Source organism: Urocitellus parryii, chromosome 3 (assembly GCF_045843805.1).
Source record: "Urocitellus parryii isolate mUroPar1 chromosome 3, mUroPar1.hap1, whole genome shotgun sequence".
Taxonomy (NCBI): domain Eukaryota; kingdom Metazoa; phylum Chordata; class Mammalia; order Rodentia; family Sciuridae; genus Urocitellus; species Urocitellus parryii.
In genome coordinates this window covers 96536403-96558189 of record NC_135533.1, presented here as the reverse complement: position 1 = coordinate 96558189, position 21787 = coordinate 96536403, and the positions used below count along the sequence as shown (strand labels likewise).

The window sequence follows — 21787 nt, the reverse complement described above, 5'->3', positions numbered from 1 at the left end:
AAACCAACCTATCACCAGTGACCCAGAATTTTCAGACCATCTCTTAGCAATGTCACTTAACAATCTGCATTATAGCAAATCAGCCACATAGAGAAAACAATATGAATACAGCTGTGTTAGTAAGTAGGTCAGGTATCTATACACTCACCCGATACCGGTGTGCTAGGTTCTGGAGGTGGCCTGAGTTGTAATGATGCTTCATGTCCTGATCCATTTTCCCTTTCTTCAAGTAGCACATCTTTCTGTTTTGACTGTTGAGCCTTTATTAACTGAGTCAACAGAACTGCAAATGCACTCTGCACAGCCGCCTGAGCAGCATCAGTCTCCACTTTAGGCTGGACGGTCTGAGAAGGCTGAATTCCTCCCAATGGTTTCGAAGGCTCCTGCTGTGGTGTTGATGGATCTGTCTGTTTTTCACCTGTTGCCAAAATTCCAGCAGGAAGGTTTATTTTATTTAGCTGCTGTTGAGTCTCAGAGTTTACCTTAATGTTCAACACTTGGACAAAATCAGCCATATTAACACTTGTTTTAGACTGTAGTAGGTTTAGTAGAATTGCCAATTCACTGTGGTTTAACTGCTGTCCAGGGCCTGTTATTACTAAAGACAAAATTTGTATTAATTAGAACTGCCATAATCCACAGCTCCTCCCACCCTCCAAATGGTTCCATGTTACCATATTAAAATATACATTTAAGGGAGAGTACTTCAAAAACACTGTGAAAAGGGCACCTCAATCTAGTTCCCTATCATGACATGTAAGATGTAACTGGAACATAAATTAGAACAAAAGAGAATTGCAGTCAATTTTCAATAAGTAATCTTTAAGAGTAAATACTTCAAAAGAAGTAAATACTTCAAAAGAAAAATCAAAACTACAATAGAATCCCACTCTAAAGATTTAACCAGGAAATATCACTTTGTGAATGGAAAATGAATAATGATGATAGCTAACAGAGTGTCAGATACTTTCTTAGCATTTTATATCCTTTATTCTTCACAACCACCTTACAAGGCAGGCTCTCATATTAGCCTCATTTTATTGAAAAAGAAACTGACCTAAACAGACTATGTAACTTAGTGTCTAAGGTCACAGAATTTATAAGCTGCAGAAATTATATCTCAACTCTGTCTGATTCCAGAATCTGAGCTCTTAAACTAATAAACCTATTTCTTCTCTAAAATAAAGTTTATTACTCAAGAATCTAACCTTATCTTTGAAGTAAATTCAAATTAGGATGTATTACCAACTCTGAAAAAAAATCTGTTTTTACTTTCAATAAGTTAGGAATGCTTTCAGAAACATGCTTATTATATGTATTAACAGCATTAACTCATCACCAGTATAACAGATTCAATTGTTCTTTCCCATTTTCAGTTTAGATTTGGGATGGTTGACATAGGTTCTTGTGCAAGCTTACGTGAATCACATTTAACAACAAGGCTCAAATGCATATTACACTATACATGGTGTCAGATGATACTGATAAGCAATTTCCATTACCACAGATGTCAAACTCATAGACAAGAGACTCTAAGAAGATGAAAGGCTGATGATTAATGCCATTCATATTACTATCTTTTTATATCACTTATATATTTTGAGATACTTTTTATTACTTCTTAGTATTATATTTAGGTTAATTCAAAACAAACTTAAGCAAATTCTTCTTATGATCCACGAGCATTCATAAAGAACCATGTTAGTTTGCTATACCCCAAGGGCCAGTTTTCCTCTTTTTTTTTTTTTTTTTTTTAGTTGTTGATAGATCTTTATTTTATTTATTTACATGTGGCACTGATAATTGAACCCAGTGCCTCACACATGCCAGGCAAGTGAGCTACCACTGAGCCACAGCCCCAGACACCTTTTTATTTTTCTTATTAGCATAAATAATCTCCATGTGAACTCAGGGAAACACTCTCTCACAGAAGTGTCTCTTTTGGAATAGAAGCATTTTCTTATTTCAATCCACTGATGATAAAGGAAATGAAGCAGAAAGAAAATTCTTGCTTTTTTAATATTTTTATCTTTGTTTTATTTATTTATTTAGTTATGTGGGGTTGAGGATCAAACCCAGTGCCTCATGTATGCGAGGCAAGTGCTCAACTACTGAACTACCCCAGACCCAAATTCTCACTTTTTAATATAAATGTGTTTTTAAAACTATCAAAAAAGTAAAAGAAAAATATTAAAACTCTCCACCATAAGTAGAGTTGTAAAATAATTCAGAGCTAAGTAAAGTATAAAATAAGCTCAGAAGGCAGTTCATTTTTTACCAGCTAAAGTAAACTACCCTCTATTCTTCTAGGTTTGCTCCTAGTCTCCTCCTGACAGTCATGAAAATAAGACAGCTATTACCTGAGATAATAGACTATACCCTTTAAACTTCTTTATTTCCATTCTCAAATCCTCTTAGAGTAATACAGTATATAAAACATAACATATATTAATATAAACAATTACTGTTCTCTTTTGCCTTTCTTCATATTTTACATATTTTTAAAAAAAGCAAAATAATACTGAACTTGATATAGATTAACCCTCACTGTATAAAACAGATGTGTCTCCTAAAGTTATATATGTATCAAATATTCTCATGTTGAAGGAAACTTCACTATTTCAAGAAGGAATATGTCTGAACAACAAATAACCATTGCTTTGGTTTTTAAAGTCTCAGGTACTTTATATGTGTGGTTTAACCAAGGACAAGGTTAAGCTTGTAGATTATATGGGCAAGCATTAATGGTAATCTTTCTCAAGCTTTCTCAACTAATCTACTCTATATTTATACTCAACCACCAAAAGTTCAAAAGTTCAATATGATCCATAGATCTCTTTTAATTAACTAATTACTCATCTCAATAAGTGCTGGTCTATTTTTTTCAGGTTTAACAAATCACTACTTACACACACACACACACACACACACACACACACACTTATTTATATCAACTTTGCCTTTGTTAAAAACAATTAAACTGAAGCTGAATGTTTCTGGATTCTTGAAACAAATGAGAGAGTATGTTTCATTTTTACAGGTTATTCACTAAATGAGGTGATTTTAACACCACTTCTGAGAACACTGAAATAGCTAACTTTCCATGAAGAAGGTTACTTCTATGACAGACTGAGTCAGAGGAAGAAATCTAAATTTTTACCAAAATAAGTGGCTATACTTTATCATTTTATTTCTGGCACAAATATCTGAAATTCTATGATGTAACAAATACATATCATTGAGTGACCTGAGGACATTATAAATGGCATGAAAGAGTTCCCATTATGATTTTTGGCTGTCTTTCCTATCTTCTTCTTCCTATTCCGTAAGTATCCACAGACACTGAGCGCTGAGCTTCCCGGAGAATAGTGTTAGTAAAAGATGTACTGAGTCCTGCACTAGGGAAAAAGGGAAAAAGAGAAATCTGACCAACCACCAATCATAAATAAGTTGATATTTCTTTAGAAATTATCTTACCTTGAGATTGCTAAAAATTGTGGTTGCCAAGAAGCAATGAAACTTCTATACTGGCACAAACAAACAATAAGGAAACATCAAGTTCCATGAATAAACCTTAATTTTCATCTTTTTAGCCAGATGCTTTGACAGCAGAGTAATATAATCAACATTAGCCATAAAACAATATGAAGAAAATCAACCCATGTAAAATATTACTGACCAGGTGCTACATTTGAGTTGCCCTGAGATTTCAGTTGTGTAGATGGCAACACACCCTGGGGTGTGTTGGTTCTGCTGTCATCTAAGCCCAAAGACAAGTCCTTTCTGGGGGCTTTAATTGTGGAAACATCATCAGTCATGCCCATCTGCTTCTGTCTTCTTCGCTTTTTACTCCATAACTCATGACAATCTTGCCATAAAGGAAGGCTGAAAATATATATGAGTATTAAATTGTGAATAGTATTTCTTTTTTTTTAAGTTGTCAATGGATCTTTTATTTATTTATATGTGGTGCTGAGAATCGAACCCAGTGCCTCACACATGCCAGGCAAGCACTCTATCACCGAGCCACAACCCCAGCCCATGAATGGTATTTCTTAATAAAAAAATATGCTAACATTACTATGTAGCACCAAAGCTATATCCCAAGCCCCCAAATCATTCTTGAAGACTTCATATGTAGACTTTGTAAAACTCCTCCAATAAAAATCATCTTTGCCCCATGTCCTTCAGGGCTTTCCTTTATAGATGAACAATTTTTCTTTGTCTTGTAAATAATCAATAAATAATCACTTATAAAAATTTTGAATGAAGAATATATATTCATAAAAGTAGTCTAACATTATCCTTGGTGCAACATTTTTATAGGCAATTCTTATCATATACATCTTACACTGAATAGGACATGAAGGAGGCAGAAACATGCGATTTGCAGAAATTAGATACAAGATAAAAAAAAATACAGGCTAGAATATGACATTTGTGGGAAAACTTCCTAGGAAAAGCTTTTATTTCTTGATAATAAAATGCTCTGAAATTATCCTGATGCTACAGATGAATTTCAAAAGTAGGTACTTCAGGCACTGAGAAGGTCATCACTCATCAACAGAGTTCTGAATAACTAGTTAACTATCAAAATCACCCACAATTTTGAAATGATGACCTGAATGTAATTTCATAAAAGTATTATCACTACAGAATAATTTTGCTTAAAGAAAGACATAAATATGTGATTTATAAATGCTTTCTTATTACCCTAACAAAAAATCCTGTGCAAACATTACTATTTTATTTATTTTAAAGATAAGAAAATTGAGGCTTGGAAAGGTTAGTAAACTTGCCCAGAATATCTATAAATTTCTTTAAGCAACCCTACCTGGTGATATATACCTGTAAGTCCTCAACCTGGATGTTTTACCTCAAGGAGCACATGAAGCCTTTCCAAAGGGCTACACCTGAAATTGTTTTAAGGGAATTTCCATATCCACACGTCTTTTTTCCTAAGACTGAACTTTGAAAATTGCCTGCATGTTCAAGCAAATTCTTTCACACCTCCTCTTTTGCAATTACTTGTGTTCTAAAATAAAGGCATATGCAACACTGTGGTTGAATCTTAGCAATATAATAAAATATTAGTAAAAAAGGTCATTTCCAAAAGATTACAGATAGCATGACACCTTTTATAAAATTAAAAAAACTAAAATTTTAAAATATAATTTATGAGTACATACAGATGGCAACAAAAAGTATATACCGAAAAAACAAACAAACAAACAAAAAAAACAGGGATGATGGTTACCTCAGGTGGAGGAAGGCAAGGGGATAAGTGGGAAGAAGGGTTATGATATGATTAAAATAGGTTATTTTCAAAGTTCTAGCTTTTGTTTGGTAGGTTCATGGCTGCTTATTAACATTATTTAAAATAACTAATTAAAAAATAAAAGAGAGCCATGCATGGACCAATGATGAGTGACACAAGGATTATGATTAAACCAAGTCTATGCACCTGAGGTCTGAAAACAAAACAAAGGCATACCTCTCAGCCATCTTACTATGGTGCATTGCCTCAGCGTGTAAAAACCTCCTGGAGTAACAAACAAAGGTACAATTTGAAATATTGGTATGAAGCTTTAAGGTATTACAAATCCTCCAAAGACTTTCCTTTCTCTCTTTCTCTCTCTCTCTCTCTCTGTGTGTGTGTGTGTGTGTGTGTGTGTGTGTGTGGCATGTAAGCCTTAGCCTCTACTGGGATACTCTGAATTCAGATATATTATAGTTCTACAGAATGGGTAAATGAAGTGATATCCCCTCTTACATCGTGATGGTCAAGAAATGCAGTGCTCTTACAGGAGAACCTCATAAGAGCAGAGCAAAGTAATCCATAAAAAGGGTGTTTCCTCCCACAATTTAAACTTCAGAGTTTCTTTAAGAGTTATCTCAACACTTGACTCTAGGCCAGATAAACATTACCCTACAAACAGCTAAAATAATAAGGTTAGCAATGCTGATTCTTTTAGATAGACCAGAAATATTTTCCAAATAACTAAATGGAGGAAGTATGGTTGAAATTCAGGCTTGCAAGTAACTTGGCCTTTGTGCCTCAGTTTCCTTACCTTTAAAAACAGTATTAACAACACTACCCACTCTATGGGGGTAGAGGCAGTATATGTTAATAGAGGTAAACACTTGAATATGCCCCTCACACAGTAGGCACAATATTCATGTTTGATATCAACTGACCATCATTCAACAAGGGAGGTTAAAACTATTTTCATGAGATCATATCATGAAATATTTATTCCAATGATAATCATATTATACCTTATAAAACAACTAATGGAGTTTTTCTGATTTATTTAATACTCCACTCTCATTTGATTATTCTGAAAAAATTGTTTATCAAAGGAATACCCATGCTTTTCTTCATAGTCCTTAACTCATAATTTATATTTTTTGCTACTCTTGCATCGAATTACAAAATAAAATGCTCTGTGCTTGCATAACTTTGTTATTTAAATATTAAATCAATGTCATTATAATTTCAACCTGACTGCTTTACTAATTTATCTAACAAAATACATTCCATATTACTGGTTTACAGAATGTCCCTCAAATATGTACTAACATATCTATTTTTAATTTTAAAAAATGCAGTCAGGTATGCTGTGATAAAATTTAAGTGCTTTAGGTGATTTAATATTAATTACAATTCATAAGAAAAAGTTAAAAGTATTACAAAAAGTCATTTAATAAATATGGATAGCCAGGTTCCATGCCTGTAACCCCAGAAGCTGGGGAAGCTGAGGTAGAAGGATTCCAAGTTCAAAGCTATCGGTAAGCACTTGGGATATGCTCCTCACACAGTAGGCACAATTAGTGAGGCCCTAAATAACCTAGTGAGACACTGTTTCAAATTTTTTTAAAAAAGAGGGGACTGGGGATGTGGCTTAGCGGTTATATGCCCCTGGGTTCAATCCCAGGTATCAAAAAAAAACAAAAAAAGACAAAGCCAATGAAAACTGAATACTTAAATGACTGGTTAAGAAATCCTTTCATAGTTAACATGATTTCCAATTCTTTACTATCAAGAAAATTGAAGGAAAAAAACTTTAAATTGATGTCTTAAAGTTGTTGAAAATCACTTGATTAAAAATTTTGGATACATAACATGGAAGAAATTCAAAGACAGTAATATAATTATGAAGAGCTCCTTCTACTCTCAAATACTTACTTATTAAGAGTATTCCTAAGAATAAAAAATAAGGCTGGGGCTATAGCTCAGTGGTAGAGCACATCCATGAGGCCCTGGGATTGATCCCAAGCAACAAAAATAAATAAATAAATAATAAAATAACAATGAATGTGGAACTGTATCTCACTGTAGAATAATAGTAATCAACAGGTACACCTTCATTAGATTTCACTTATTTTTTCCCTTTTTTTTAACTTACGTATGAGATGTATATATATAGGGTAATTAATGTAATGCATGTTACATTATAATAAAAACCTACAGAAGTAATGGAATTTCAAGATGAAAAAGGAACAATGTCTAACTGTGGAACATTTTCTAAGTGATCACTGAATGTTACCATATTTAGATCCTACTGGATACATTTGCTAGTTCAGGGAAAGACTAATATAACTGCTCATATCAAAAATTATATCTTATAACTATTTAAACCCTTAATTTTAAAAGTTTAGATATCAACAGAAAATATCCTCAATACAGTTTTAGCAGAATTCTCTCATGAGCACAAACTAAAGTGATTAAAATTAGAATTAACTAATAATGGGATAAAATAATATATTCCTCTTAATGTGATACAAGAGAAAGCACCCATCACCATGCAGATAATATTCTTTATTGTATGGAGGATAGTGAGGGATTGAATCCAGGGGTGCTTAACAATTGAGCCACATGCCCAGTACTTTTGATTTTTTGAGACATGGTCTTTCTAAGTTTCTGAGGCTAACCTCAGCTTCCCAAAATGCTGAGATTACAGGTGTGTATTACCACAGCTGGCTAGACAGAATTCTCCCCCTGAAAAAACATTAAACTAATTCTAATCATGGGAAAGCAATCAAATCCAGATTGTGGAATGTTTTATGAAACAGCTAGCTTGGGGTTTTCAAAGAATGACACAATAAAAGTCCTAAGGACACACCAACTAAATACAATGTGTGAAGTCTGAATCAGTTTAATTTTTTTAAAAAAAGTCAATAAAAATTATTGGGCCACTAGGGAAATCTAAATATGGACTATTAGCTATTATAATATGAAATTTCTTATGTTTTATAATAGTATTTTAAGTACGTAAAAGTCTTAGTTCTTAGAGATATATAATATTTACAAATGAAGTGTCACCTCCACAAAACAATATTCAACTAGTTCAGGGAAAAATTTATAGAGTGTGATAATGCAAATGTATCCAAATAATAACAACTGGTGAATCTAGGTAAAGGATATGAATGCTCATTGTATTGTTCTTGTTTTTTGTTTTGTTTTGTTTTGTTTTTTTGGTAGAATTGAAAAGTTTCCAAATTAAAAGTTATAAAAAAATTCTTTGACACGGAGGAGAGTCAAAGTTTTGAGACCACTAACACATTCTGATAAGCAAAAAAAAAAAAAATATGAAAAACTCAATTTAATATTGAATGATTCAGTTCCTCACCATGTCATATGACAGGCTCTTTTCACCTTTTTTTTTCTTTTTTTAAATCATCCTAAAGCCTATCCAAACATAGTTCAATAAAATCTTTTTAAATTTTGTTTTATTTATTTATTTTTTTATATGGTGCTGAGAATCAAACCCAGTGCCTCACACATGCGAGGCCAAGGGCTCCACCCCAACCCTCAATAAAATTTAATGATGCTAAATATAACAGCTTCACAGAAATACAGTAAGCCCAACCTGATAAGTGGAAGAGCTATAATTTGAATTCCAAAGCCCATGTTTGTTCATACAAAATATGTTAATTTTATTTAAAGACACATAAGATTAGTCTTATTTTTAATATAACCCATCATGTTAAAAATTACTTAGGGTCTAGAAACCTATCAACAAAGAAGTAAATGAACCATTTTCTCCCCTTCTCTCTCTCAGAATCAATCCTAGAGATATTATAAGTCATGAGAATGTGAAGGTTCAAAAGCACAGCTACTCTGATTCTGAAACAGTTTCCCTCCATCAGATAATAACTCATTCTATTATTGTTTTAGTCAGTGATAAGGATTTTCTGTTGTGCAGGAGGATGCTATAGAATATTTTCAGAATTTCTCTTTCTTAATTTTGAGAGCTGGCTCCACCCTTTACTAGATTTGTATTCTTGGGCAAGTTTCTTAACCTCTTTGAGCCTGCTTCCTCCTCTGTAAAATGGTGAGAAGGAGAATAATACCTACCTTAGAGGATTATAAAGATTAATATAATACATGAAAAATAGCACAATACTCAAAATTTTATCTATAAATATTACTAGCAGTGTAAGTATTGACAGAATTAGCAGTAGCAATATTTTCTTAAAGCTGAAATACATTACAATATCTTGCTGAACTAACCCAACATTAGCTAGAGAAAGGCCGCATCCCATGATTAGCTCAACATTAAGCAAGCATCTAACTGCATTCTAGACGTGCAAATTACACATAGTACTGCAGTTTTATTTACTTATTTTGGTCTCTTTCAACTTAATTAGGCATGGAAAATATTTTTTGATCATTATATACAGATGTTATTAAAACTGTCCAGATTCTACATATGTGAAATCTAATATAATAAAAAGCTACTTACTCTGGTGGAGGCATTTTTGAGGGTTCAACATCTCGCAGAAACTCACACTGAAGAGCCTGCTCAGCTGTGCACCGCTTACTAGGATCCAAGGCGAGCATGTAATCAAATAAGTCTAAAGCAGCTGCAGGAATACTATTGAGAGGATTACAAAAGTCATATATGTTTTGTAGACACAAGTATAGTATTTCTTTAGAAGCTTAACATAAAATATTTTTAGTTAATTTTTTAAATTAAAAATCAAATTATTTTAAATGCTAGCATTTTATGTTTATAATACTTTATTCCAATAAATCTCAAATTTTCCTTTGAAGAAATATTTAATTACACAATTTTTTATAACTGATTGGGGAAAACAACGTATTTTATTATTCTATGGGCAATTTTATTATATCAAAGTAAAAACCAAGCAGAATAGTTTTCTAAACCAAAGTGAAATCCTAAACTTAAGTAACTTAAAAGTTGTATCAATAAAATTTAAAACAATATCAACGAAATTCTTTGGTATAAGCACCAACCATACTATCCAAATTACTGATTCTACAGTGGTGGTGAAAAGGAAATTTGCATATACCAAAGGCAAACTTCAAAATTAAATGGCCTAGCAGAACTGGATAGATCTACTACAAATCAAGAGGATCAAGTAACATTCAGAATTCACAAAAAAAAAAAAAAAAAAAAAACAAATTCAATGCAATATGGATGCTTAAGCATTCACTTCTTACAAAACAAATTCTTCTCTTAACTTTCGACGATACTGCTTCTTTGGTTTCATGGTGTTGAAATATGGTAGTTTAATTACATCAGGCCACACTGCAGGACACGGGCTCCCACATATACGGCTAAACAATACACAAAAAGAAGTACATTACTATGAACTACATAGAAAAAAATTATACCCACAATTATTCTACAAACATTAACTGATTTTCAAGTACACAAAAGTCGAAGCTTTTATACAATGTATAAATTCTGATTAAATATTTTGGTAATCACAGGATAATTAAAGAAATCAAATTGTTTTCAGTATATGCCTCTAGCAACTCAAGCATTCCAGTAAGTAGAGAACATTCGTATTTCAAAATAGATGGCCTATTCTTAAAACCAACTTTAAAAATGTTATGACAATAATTTAAGCATATATCTCACTCTGTTTTCTGGGTACCTGGCACTTCCTCTTCAAATGAATTAAAATTGTTTACAATAATAGCATAAACAGATTTCTGAGGTGGTATACCACCTCAGGAAGCTAATTGTAGTAAAGACTGAAACTGAATGTAAATTGGAGGACCCTAAAGATAACAATCTTAAAATATTAAAGATCAGTTTAAAGTAGTGCCACTGATCACAAGACATTTAAAAATTTTAACTCCTTTATTCTCTGCTATCTATATCTTGAAACTACTCATTAATTTGATAACAATTATAATTTTCAGAAGATACCCTACAAATACATGTAACTCTAGCTGGTGAACATTAAAAAACTGATTTAATAATATGTAAATGAAATATTGGTTAAATATGCTTAACTTAAATATATCAAATATGTTGTATATATCAGTGTCAGCTAACTACCACATATGAAAAAAAAATGTCTACTCATCTCTGAGTCCAAAATAAAAAATATTCTACACATAACATAAACACAGGTAAAAACGCATACTAAAGAGATGGCCAAAGTTGCCAAACTTTCTTCAGATGAGTTTTAAAATGCTACCTCAGAAACACACACATATATGAGAAAACTTTTTGTGTTCTTTAAATTTGTCACTGAAACGTACTTTTTGGTCTCAATATAGTTTAGTATTTCTATAAGTTTTTAAAATATTAAGATCTTATGTTTTTTGGTTTTTGGTGCTGGGGATTGAACCCTGGGCCTTGTGCATTCAAGGCCAGCACTCTACCAACTGAGCTACATCCCCAGGCCAAGATCTTACTTTTTATATATTCCCATTTTCTTCTGCCTTAAACCCAATTTTCACAACTTTCTCAAACTTCCTCCCTTAGGGAAGGTCACAATCCCAGGACATGGGCTCTCCATGATGTGGTACTAAATTGTCTGCTTCATTTCATCTCCTAATGCATCTCTCTCCACAAACCACTCCTTTGTGTCTATGTTTCTTCTCCCTAGATTCTAAACAGCTGAATCCTTTTCACTTAATTTCTCAAGGTTCAGATCAAATGCAATTTATTCAACAAATTCTTCTCTAACTTCAAATGCTGATTAGAATAGCCATTCTTGACATACTACTTGTTTCACTGACATTAGTTTCATCTGCTTTGGTATTTTAACTGTTTACTTGTTTCTCCTACTATAATTTCAGAAACTATGTCTCTTGTTTTTGTACACTTCTCCAAGTAATTACATAAATTAATACCACACAAAATAATGTACATTAATAGTAGAAGTATAATGTATACTTTTGATCACAAACAAACCTGAAAACTTAACTAAGGGAAGAAGTAAAGAATATTGGTTATAATTCTAGAGTTTAGTAGACCATAAATAGGTGAGAAAGAGAATAAAAGAAACTATCACTGACCGAGAGAATAATACATGCAAAGTCATGGAAGTATCGAAGAAGAAACATTTGGGGAAAAGACTAAGTAAAACAATGTAGGTGGAATTTCAGGCTCAAGGTCAGCTGGAAGCAGAGAGTTGGGGTAACACAAAGTTTTGAGACACTTAGCCTACCTTTAATGAAGTCAAACTCTGAAAACAAACTTTAAAATTGAATCCTGTCTGTGTGATATTGGTCAAATTGCACTGCTTAGGAACCTACTCTTGTAAAATGGAGATTAATTTTATTTCAGAGCTATAAAATTACACAAACTAGCACCTGCCTATTAAGCCCTATAATAAAATTATTAACCTTAGCTAAAAAGTTTAAATTGTTTTATTATATATGCTATGGAAGATAACTGAGTACTGAAGATCTCTAACTAGTAGTGGCATACACAATGGAACAGACATGATAAGATGGGAACTTTCTAGAAACTAGCAGTCACAACAGCAATTGATAACTGCATTTTAACAAAATATGTGCTTTTGTGGTCAGTCGGCTATCCTAGTATCATTTACTAAAGATGACTTGTAATGCATCACATGGTAAAGCATATACTAAATTCCCAAATGCCCAAGGGAATTTATTGTGATCAGCAGATCCAGTCTGGTGTCAATACTACATGATGCCTTATATGGGATTTAACTTCTGCTCTGAAATTATAAATTAATTTAGAAATGGCTCCTATCTTTATAATGCTTACTATTTTTATCCCAGTAATATTCTTTCATTTCCTCAGTTTTACATATTTCTCCAATGAGATTTGTACTTCCTTTCATAGATTCTATTTCCTGCTTTTAATATGCTTTTAGCCTATCATATTTTCTAAGCAATTAATTAGAAAAACTTCATATAGGAAAAGTTCAAATTTTGATATATAAAATTTTTAGATAGCCATCTGAGATTTCTGAGTTCCCAAGTACTAACTTGGATTTCTGAGTTCCCAAGTATAGTTTCTTTGAAGCTATCCAGATTTACAATCATTTCACTTATGGTTAGAATCTGTCTATATTTTTTTCAAAATGATTTTGTCTTTATCATTATGATTTGTTGTATTATGTGGCAATTCTCAAATATGATAAAATGATGATGGTAGTGCACAATATTAGTTAACTGTAAGTATCACACATAATAAAGATATTGACAGATATATACACAAACTGACTCTTATTCCTGTTAAGAAAGCATTATTTACTCTTTACTATGAGTTTTTACTTTTGTGGCTTTTATATTTTAAAAATGTGCTTCAGATTTACTATTTTTCTAAGAAACTCATCATTTTTATCATGGGCATTTTCTACCCGGGGCTACTAATGTCATAAATTCTATTAAGAGATTTCCTAATGTGTATTCATTTTTTACTTTCAAAGGAAGAAATACCACTTGAGCCTAATAAAACCAGTATTTCAGTTTAATGCTACATTTTCCACTTGTTAATTTAAATGTTTTGTATCAGTATTCATACGTAAGATTTGAGAACAGCAAAAGTTCTCAAAAGTGAGGTCTAGAGAGTTTCCCTATAGCAGTCAAAATTATTACAAAGACATTATTTGTCTTTTTTCAAGTATGTTAACTTTGCATGAATAGTACAAAAACAATGGTGGATAAACTACTGGTAACTTCTTATATTATATTAGTGGTAAGTACTCTTTACTACCATGCAATTTGGGGGACTAAGTGGAGTCAGTTTCACATAATATACCTGTTAAAGCAATAAATAATATTATTTGATTCTCACATTTGAATATATATCTTTGTACTATTCTGTGATGAAATGGGATATACTCATATAGCACTTCTGCTGCACATGTACAATATGAGGAAAGATATTTATGCAATTATTTGAGCTGCAAAGTGAAGTTCCTGCTTTTTAAATGGACTTCCATTTTACCCGCAAGAAGTTACCAAATGATTGGCATTCAGATTTGGGTATCTACCAGATATTTTCTCAAATATGTATAAAGCGCTTTTCACTTCAAGGAAAACAAACAGTATTTATTGTCAATTGTAAAATTTTAATTTTCAAGGGAAATTAGAATATTGGAAAACCTGTACCCAGTACTATTAGCTTGACAACTTTTTACAAGATTTTTACAAGTATTAGAAATACAAGGATTTTCTGATGAGATTAGTGAAGACAAATATAAAATGACATGTTACATTTGGAAGTTCTGCTCTATTCAGTGAGCCAACATTTTCCAATTGATCAATGAATAACATCATAAAATCATCAGATAAAAGACCTACTCAAAGTATAAGACCAATCAGTTTTCATTATATAGTACAAAATATTCCTTCAAATGAATTGATTGCACATTACAACTAACCTGTAAAAGACTTCCACTTACATAATTTTTGTCATTTCAAAAAGAATATGCACAATTATCTGAAAAAGTCTATTGAAAACAGCACATTACAAATGAGTTTCCAAGTATGATTTCTATTAAGCCAAACATTTAAAGATTTGTAAAAATGTCTAACAATGTCACTCATACCAGCAACTTTCATCTTAGTTTGGAAAACTTTTTAAAATTAAAATGCTGTTAAATTGTATTTAAATGATAACTAAATGAAACAATAGCTTTTGAGATCCTCGATAATTTTTGAGTGTAAAAAAGTTCTGAGACCAAAAAGATTAAGAAGCGTAAGTGTACAGAATATTTTATGCTATTGGTATATGAAGGTATATGATTCATCTTTTATAATGTTTTCTTCTTTTCCTATATTTTGGAAAAGGTAAAACCAAATCCATTCCTGTTAAATCTTAACAATCTTACCTGAGTGATTATCTAGGCCTAAAGTTTTGTATGTATTTGGATATGGTGTGTCAGAAGCCAGAAGCAAGATTGTTTTAATTCTAATCTACTTATAATTTATTCAGTGATTAAGTCTTCTTTTCTCCATAAGAAATACACACTGCATGCACATTGCAAGCCAACTCTTTGTTTAGCTAGCTATTCTAGAAAGCCTGGAGTTTAAAGTGTGAGCCTATCATCTATGACCACAAAGAACATTTTTGCTCTCATTCATTCATTCAATTCATCCCATTTAGGTTTTCTGTTCTTTTTCTATCATTTTTTGAACCATCATACTTCTATTACAAAACTCTAGTAGTCTTCCTAAAATGCTCCCTGGAATAAATCCAATTATAAATAATTAAAATCATTGTAGTGAAAAGCTCTTTAAAACAGACTGATCAGTATTTCCACTACTGACCAGTTTCCTTACATGCCTTTAATACTTATCAAAGCTCTCATTGTGTCTGAGCCTTTAGAACAGGGGGAAAAAATCTAGCATTATTGCAAATAAAGTGAGGGGCAAAATATGTACATAGAATATATTTTAATTCTTACAACCCTAAACATGTTATTAGCCCTGTTTTATTAATGAAGAAACAAATTTAGAACATTACAAAATTTACCCTAAGTAACAAGAGCCAGATGTAACTGAATTAGCATACAACTTATGTCTGACAGATTCTAAAGCTCATACCCCTTTCAATATAATCTGCTGCCTCACTACACTGAGACATTTATCAGAAACTTCATTTTCATTTTTTTAAGTCAAAGCTACAAAATCAAAACTGAAGCATCTCTCATATTATAAATATTTATATAGTTCAGAATTCTTAATAAAAGAATTCTGAACTATATAAAGCGGAAAATAAAAATTTCCCTCCCTACCTTTCTCATAAGTCCATGTTCAGATTAACAATTCCAGACTCTTTCGGTGTATTTACACTAAACACATCCTTCTGTACAATGGCTCTTTTTATGTTGCTTTTATTGTTAGTATTTCCAGATTTAACATCTCCTTTTTATTAACTGTATAGAATACTACTAAGCTAATGAGCTGAGCTTTTTTAACCTATAGAGGTCATAAACTGACTTAACATATTCATAAAAAAAAAGCACACCCATGTCATAAAGTCTTTATTTGCTGTTCCTTCATTGTATTTAGATCTTTGCTCTATTGTTACCTTGTGGTACATCATTCCCTAGACTTAACTACCACCTAATATATTTTGCTTATTTGCTTTGTCTGCCCCTAGCAAGAAGGAAACTAGTCCACAAGCAAGTAGGAAACAAAAGCTTTCTGCCCTCCTCCCCTAAGCCCCCATTGTATCCTGAGCGCCTAGTAACTACCACACAACATATATATATAGTTCAATTATTCATCTTATTTGAAATATCTATGCCTAGATGGCTTTAACTAAAGCTATTATAATATTAGTAACTACTATTATTTGCTTAACATGATATCCCTAATTTTCCCAAGTTTTTTGTTGTTGTTTTTCAGTACCTGGAATGGAACCTAAGGTTTTGTGCATGTTAAGCAAGTGCTCTACCACTGGGCTGCATATCCAGCCCCTATTCTGATAGATGGTCTAAGTTGCCTGGACTGGCCTCAAACATATGATCCTGCTGCCCCTGCTGCCTTTGCTTCCAGAGTACCGGGGATAACAGACATGTGCTAGCATGCCCAGCACAATTTTCCTCCTTTTTAAGAACTTTCCTACTTATTTCCACGTTTATCTTTACTAGATAAACACAATATCAATTATTAAGTTTCAAAAACAGTCTTTTGAAATTCTCATTAGGAATGTACTGACTAAATATAGGATGAACTGCCATCTTTAAAAAAAAACATAAGGCTTCTTAACCAAACAATGTATGCCTCTACAACAGTTTTTCAAAGAATCTTACTAAGTGGGACATTATAGTTTTAAAATTCCTGAGTTACATATGGTGGAGGTGTTTTATTAAAGGTATCTTTTTCCCCCCACTGTGTTTCCACAGTGTATACTAATATCATTTCTCTGCTATTTTAACAAACACTTTTTAAATTATTTTATTTATTTCTTTACTTTGAGACACAGACTCACTAAGTTGCTTAGTGCATTTCTAAATTGCTGAGGTTGGCTTTGAATTTAATATCCTCCTGCCTCCTGATTCACTGACATTACAGGCATGCGCCACCACTGTACCTGGCTTACCGAACACTTTATTTTGAAGTGTTTCAGGTGATTTGCATTTTCTGTGTATAAATCTATATACAAAGTTATCCTACACAAATTAACAACAATCCTGCTTTCACTTTATGTACCTCTTACAGGTTCACTTTCCTAATAATATTAGCTACCTGGTTAGTACTTCTAATACATGAACACGTAACAACAATGAAAGACAACTTTTCCTCATTTTTGTCTTCACAATTTTTAGCATTTTGCCACCAAATATTATTCTGGCTATTAGTTTGTGATACATATTTTTATCATGTCAAAAGAAATACCCCTTTATAAAATCTTATGCATTTAGGCACACTATTTTACTTCTATTAAAATGCTGAATTATACTAACAGATTTCTTAAACTTCCTTGAATTCTTGAGATGAACCTATAATTGTTAATATTTCCCTTAGAAACCTTGTATTAATATCTTAACAGAAATTTCTCACAATGCCTCTGCCAAAGATTGATATTTGTGTCAGACTATATAAAAAGTTCTAGACCTTTTATTTAACACAGTAATGATTAAAAAGTTTAGACTCTAAGATAAGATACAATATTTGGATTTTAATTTTGATTTGGTCACTTGCTAACCCTGAGGTTAGCAATGAGGTTCAGTTTTCTTAACTACAGAAGGAAAATACTAGGGTTTTTATGAAGTTTAACGGAAATAATTCAGGTGATATTCTTAGAAGAAAGTTTCTATTGTGTATAAACCTCTTAACTATCATGGATGAAAGCCCTAATGCCTAATAAAATTAGGACCAACAGTTGGTTAAATGGAATAAAATGAATTAGAGGGAATTATATAAAAGAGGATTCAAAGAAACACAATTTAAGCATTTTATTTTCATTGAAAAATTTTAAATATACATTTATTCTCCAATCTTCTGACAAAAGCCCAAGATTTTCTTTTTTAACACAGTATTTATTGAATGGAATTCTGCGTTAATTTTTTTGCACAAACCACACCATAATATACATCAACAATTTTTAGTTTGGGTTTCTTGAAATAAAGCTAGAAATTCAAAACACTTTCAACACAACTGGCATGCTAATCCCTTCCAAATTTTTAATTTTTCTTTCTAATTATGCAGTTACTTGTCCATCTCTAATTAAATAGTAATATAAAGTTTTTGCAAAGTACTACATTTGTCTATATTTAATTAAACCATATATATCTGCATAAAAAATGGAAACAATCACCCACCTCCCTGGTTGACAAGATAAACATTCTTTGACAGGATAAACACATAGTCTTACTAACAAGTGACAGCCTACTAGCTAATAAGCATTTAGCATGCCAAATTATCAAGCTAACATTTATTTATAGAAGGAATGGAGAATATCAATAACCTAATAATTTTGTTCAACAAAAGGCTGGATAAGACAGTTTCTACTACATTATTTCATTATGGAGTAATTAAAAGAATATTAAAAGTTTTGGTTTCTGAAAGACCTGCAAGATTTCACCTATGAAAATGTTGGAGCCTTGTTTCTGATTAATGATTTGTCAGCACTATTTCACATATTTGAGTTTTGTATTATGTTCTAGGTTCAAGTTGGGTGAATCAAATGGCATTGGAGTTATTCAATTTTCATTGTATTTCTTTTTTGGGGGGGAGGGGGGTGGCTGGGGATTGAACCCAGGGCCTTGTGCATGCAAGGCAAGCACTCTACCAACTGAGCTACATCCCAGCCCCTCACTGTATTTCTTTATACTCTTTTTTCATAATAAGTTAAGTTACTAGGTTAATTTATATTGCATGTGTACATGAATAAGACTGTATCTTAAATGTATTTTTCTACATTTTTCTTATTGAACTCATTAAGTGCCTTTCTTATTCCCTGGATTTATTTTGCTGGTTCTTTTCCCTAGCTTGTCAGGTGAATGTATGATTCATTTAATTTCATTTTCTTAGTACTCGGCAGTTGTGTCGTTTAACGACAGGATGTGTTCTGAAAACTGTGTTTAGGTGATTCTGTCGTTGTATGAACATCATAGAGTGTACTTACACAAACCTAGATGGAATAGGTCAATCACTTGACGCGGCCTCTTGATGCAATCAAGAGAGGCAGTAAACACGAGTTGTATGAGGCTGCTGCCAGCGTAACACGGCATACTGTTTTACAGTAAACTTTTTTTATATATAAGTAGAAGAAGTACAAGCTAAAATAACAATAAAAAGTATAGTATAGTAAATACATAAACCAGTAACAGTTGCTCATTATTTTTATCAAGTATTATGTACTTACATAACTGTATGTGCTATAATTTTATATGACTAGCAGCACAGTAGGTTTGTTCAGCATCACCACAAAAGTGAGTTATCTTTGCACTATGATGCCACGACAGTTATGACATCACCAGAAGACTGTAATTTTTCAGGTTTTTGTTTTGTTTTCTTTTGTACTGGAGACTGAACCCAGGGGTGCTTCACCATTGAGATACATCCCCAGTCCTTTTATAATTTTTTGAGACACTGTCTTAAGTTGCTTAGGGCCTCACTAAGTTGCTGAGGCTGGCCTCAAACTTGTGATCCTCCTGCCTCAGTCTTCTGAGTTGCTGGGATTACAAGTGTGCACCACAAAATTCAACTCAGCTTCATTATAATGGGGGTCACTATTGCATACAGGTCTGTTGTGGATCAAAACAGACCCTGTATACAAAACAGACCCTGCTATATACATCCCTATATAGCACATGACTATATCTAAGGCTGTGATTTTTTTCTAAAAGCACAGGTTTGAACCATCTGAGCCCATAGTTAGTCTGTCATTTTTTAACATATTTAAAATTTTTAGATACTTGAGAGACTGTGTTTCCATTTTTTACATTAATTTCTAGTTTTATTCTATTTTTATGTAGAGAATATAGTCAGTACTATTTTGAAGTTTACTCTGGTTTTATTTTTCTACTAATATATAACTAACTTTTTTCAATGTTTGATTAGCATAAAAATATATTTCTTAGTTTGGTGAGTATTAGTTCCTCCTGATCATTGTTTATTTGTTGGTCACACAATAAAAGATAAAAGTTTTCCTGTGCATCAGGTGAATTCCCTCTCTCCCTGCTATATAGCTTGGATGGGTCCCACAAATTTCATATGTTGGAAACTTAGTCCTCAAAATCCTATGTTGATGGTATTCAAGAGAAGGGAACTTTGGAAGGTGAATGGATCGTGAGGGCTCCACTTATAATTGGGTTATTCAAAGAATAGTTTTTCATAAAAGCAAGTGCTCTCTACTAGCTTAGTCTGCCTTCCTGTGCCACCTTGGGACTTTGCAGTTTCCAAACAAGCATGAAGGACCTTACCAGATGCAGCTACCCAATCTTGAACCTCCTAGCCTTCAGAACCATGAGCTAAATAAACTTGTATTTTTCATAAATTACTTAGTCTGCGGTATTCAGATACAACAAAAGAAAATGGACAAGATACTCCCTTCTCTTTGTAATTTCATTATAATTCTGTGCTTAGAAAGCTCCTTGGCCAAGTCTGGGACATATACTTCCATTTTCAAATGAGGCAACTGGCTGAATTAAAGCAGTATTAGTTTCTGGCTTAGGTATTTCTGATTATAGCCAAATTATGTCATCTTTCGCTAAAGAGCCCTACAGTTAAAAAAAAAAAAAAAACTCACCAAAACACCAAAAAGGTTAATACTAAGGTTTTGGATTTCTGGTATTTTTTTGTTTGTTTGTTGTTGTTGTTGTTTTGCAGGGGAGGGCAAACCCCCAAAGAAGGTCTATTTGTCAATTCCAAAGATCTTCTTTTTAAGTTTTCTGTTTCTGAATAATACCTTTAAAATTTATCAGATGAAGTTGTGATCCTTCTGATTAGTATGTTACTTTTATGTTCGTTTTGTTCAACTGGCAAAGTAAAATTCTATAAATCTGTGCCTATTAACATTTTTCCTAAGACTTCATCCCTACTCTGAAACTCATAAAGTTGCAAGTTTATATTCTTATATATATAAAAGCAAAGCCCCTTTAAATATTATTTTTAAAACTAAGATGAAGAAAAAGTTGACTTAACATGTATGAATAACCAATTATGAGCTGGATTCTATTATAGGCTCCAAATGGTAAAGACCTATGCTAGTGAGTATATACATATTTTGGTGGGTATACATATATAATATACCATAAATATACCATAGTGCATAGAAAATAGAGTATTTCTTTACAATATTCTAAAACACTTATTTTTCCTTTATGCAATACTTTTTTTTTAAGTGCCTACTATTTTTTCTCTCCTATTTTGTATTTACTTTTACCTCCTAATCTTATCTTTAGGGCCTCAAGTCCTGTAATTTAATATCCCCTTTCCCCCAAGAAAAAAGAACTAGAGACTTTAAGATCCTTAAAGCTATCAAAGGGCCTACATTCTGATTTCACCTCCATTTAGCAGCCATTAGCCTTCAAGACAATCATGCTGTCCTCCTCCTGCAAAGACAAGCTAGAAAAA

General features: G+C 32.3%; 1 protein-coding gene across 4 annotated transcripts in view; it reads right to left on the bottom strand.

The window, feature by feature from the left end:
- Positions 1–21787, bottom strand: part of Cdk13 (cyclin dependent kinase 13) — a 102271-nt gene that overhangs the window by 3713 nt on the left and 76771 nt on the right. Inside the window, exons 10-14 of one of the 4 annotated variants that reach the window (XM_026387600.2) lie at positions 10472–10588; positions 9750–9881; positions 5495–5542; positions 3680–3885; positions 149–598 (exon numbers count right to left, since the gene is read on the bottom strand). In XM_026387600.2, coding sequence (XP_026243385.1) covers positions 149–598; positions 3680–3885; positions 5495–5542; positions 9750–9881; positions 10472–10588 — 953 coding nt within the window. The remainder of the gene's footprint in view (positions 1–148; positions 599–3679; positions 3886–5494; positions 5543–9749; positions 9882–10471; positions 10589–21787) is intronic. The other 3 variants (XM_026387603.2, XM_026387601.2, XM_026387604.2) reach the window with 3 other exon arrangements.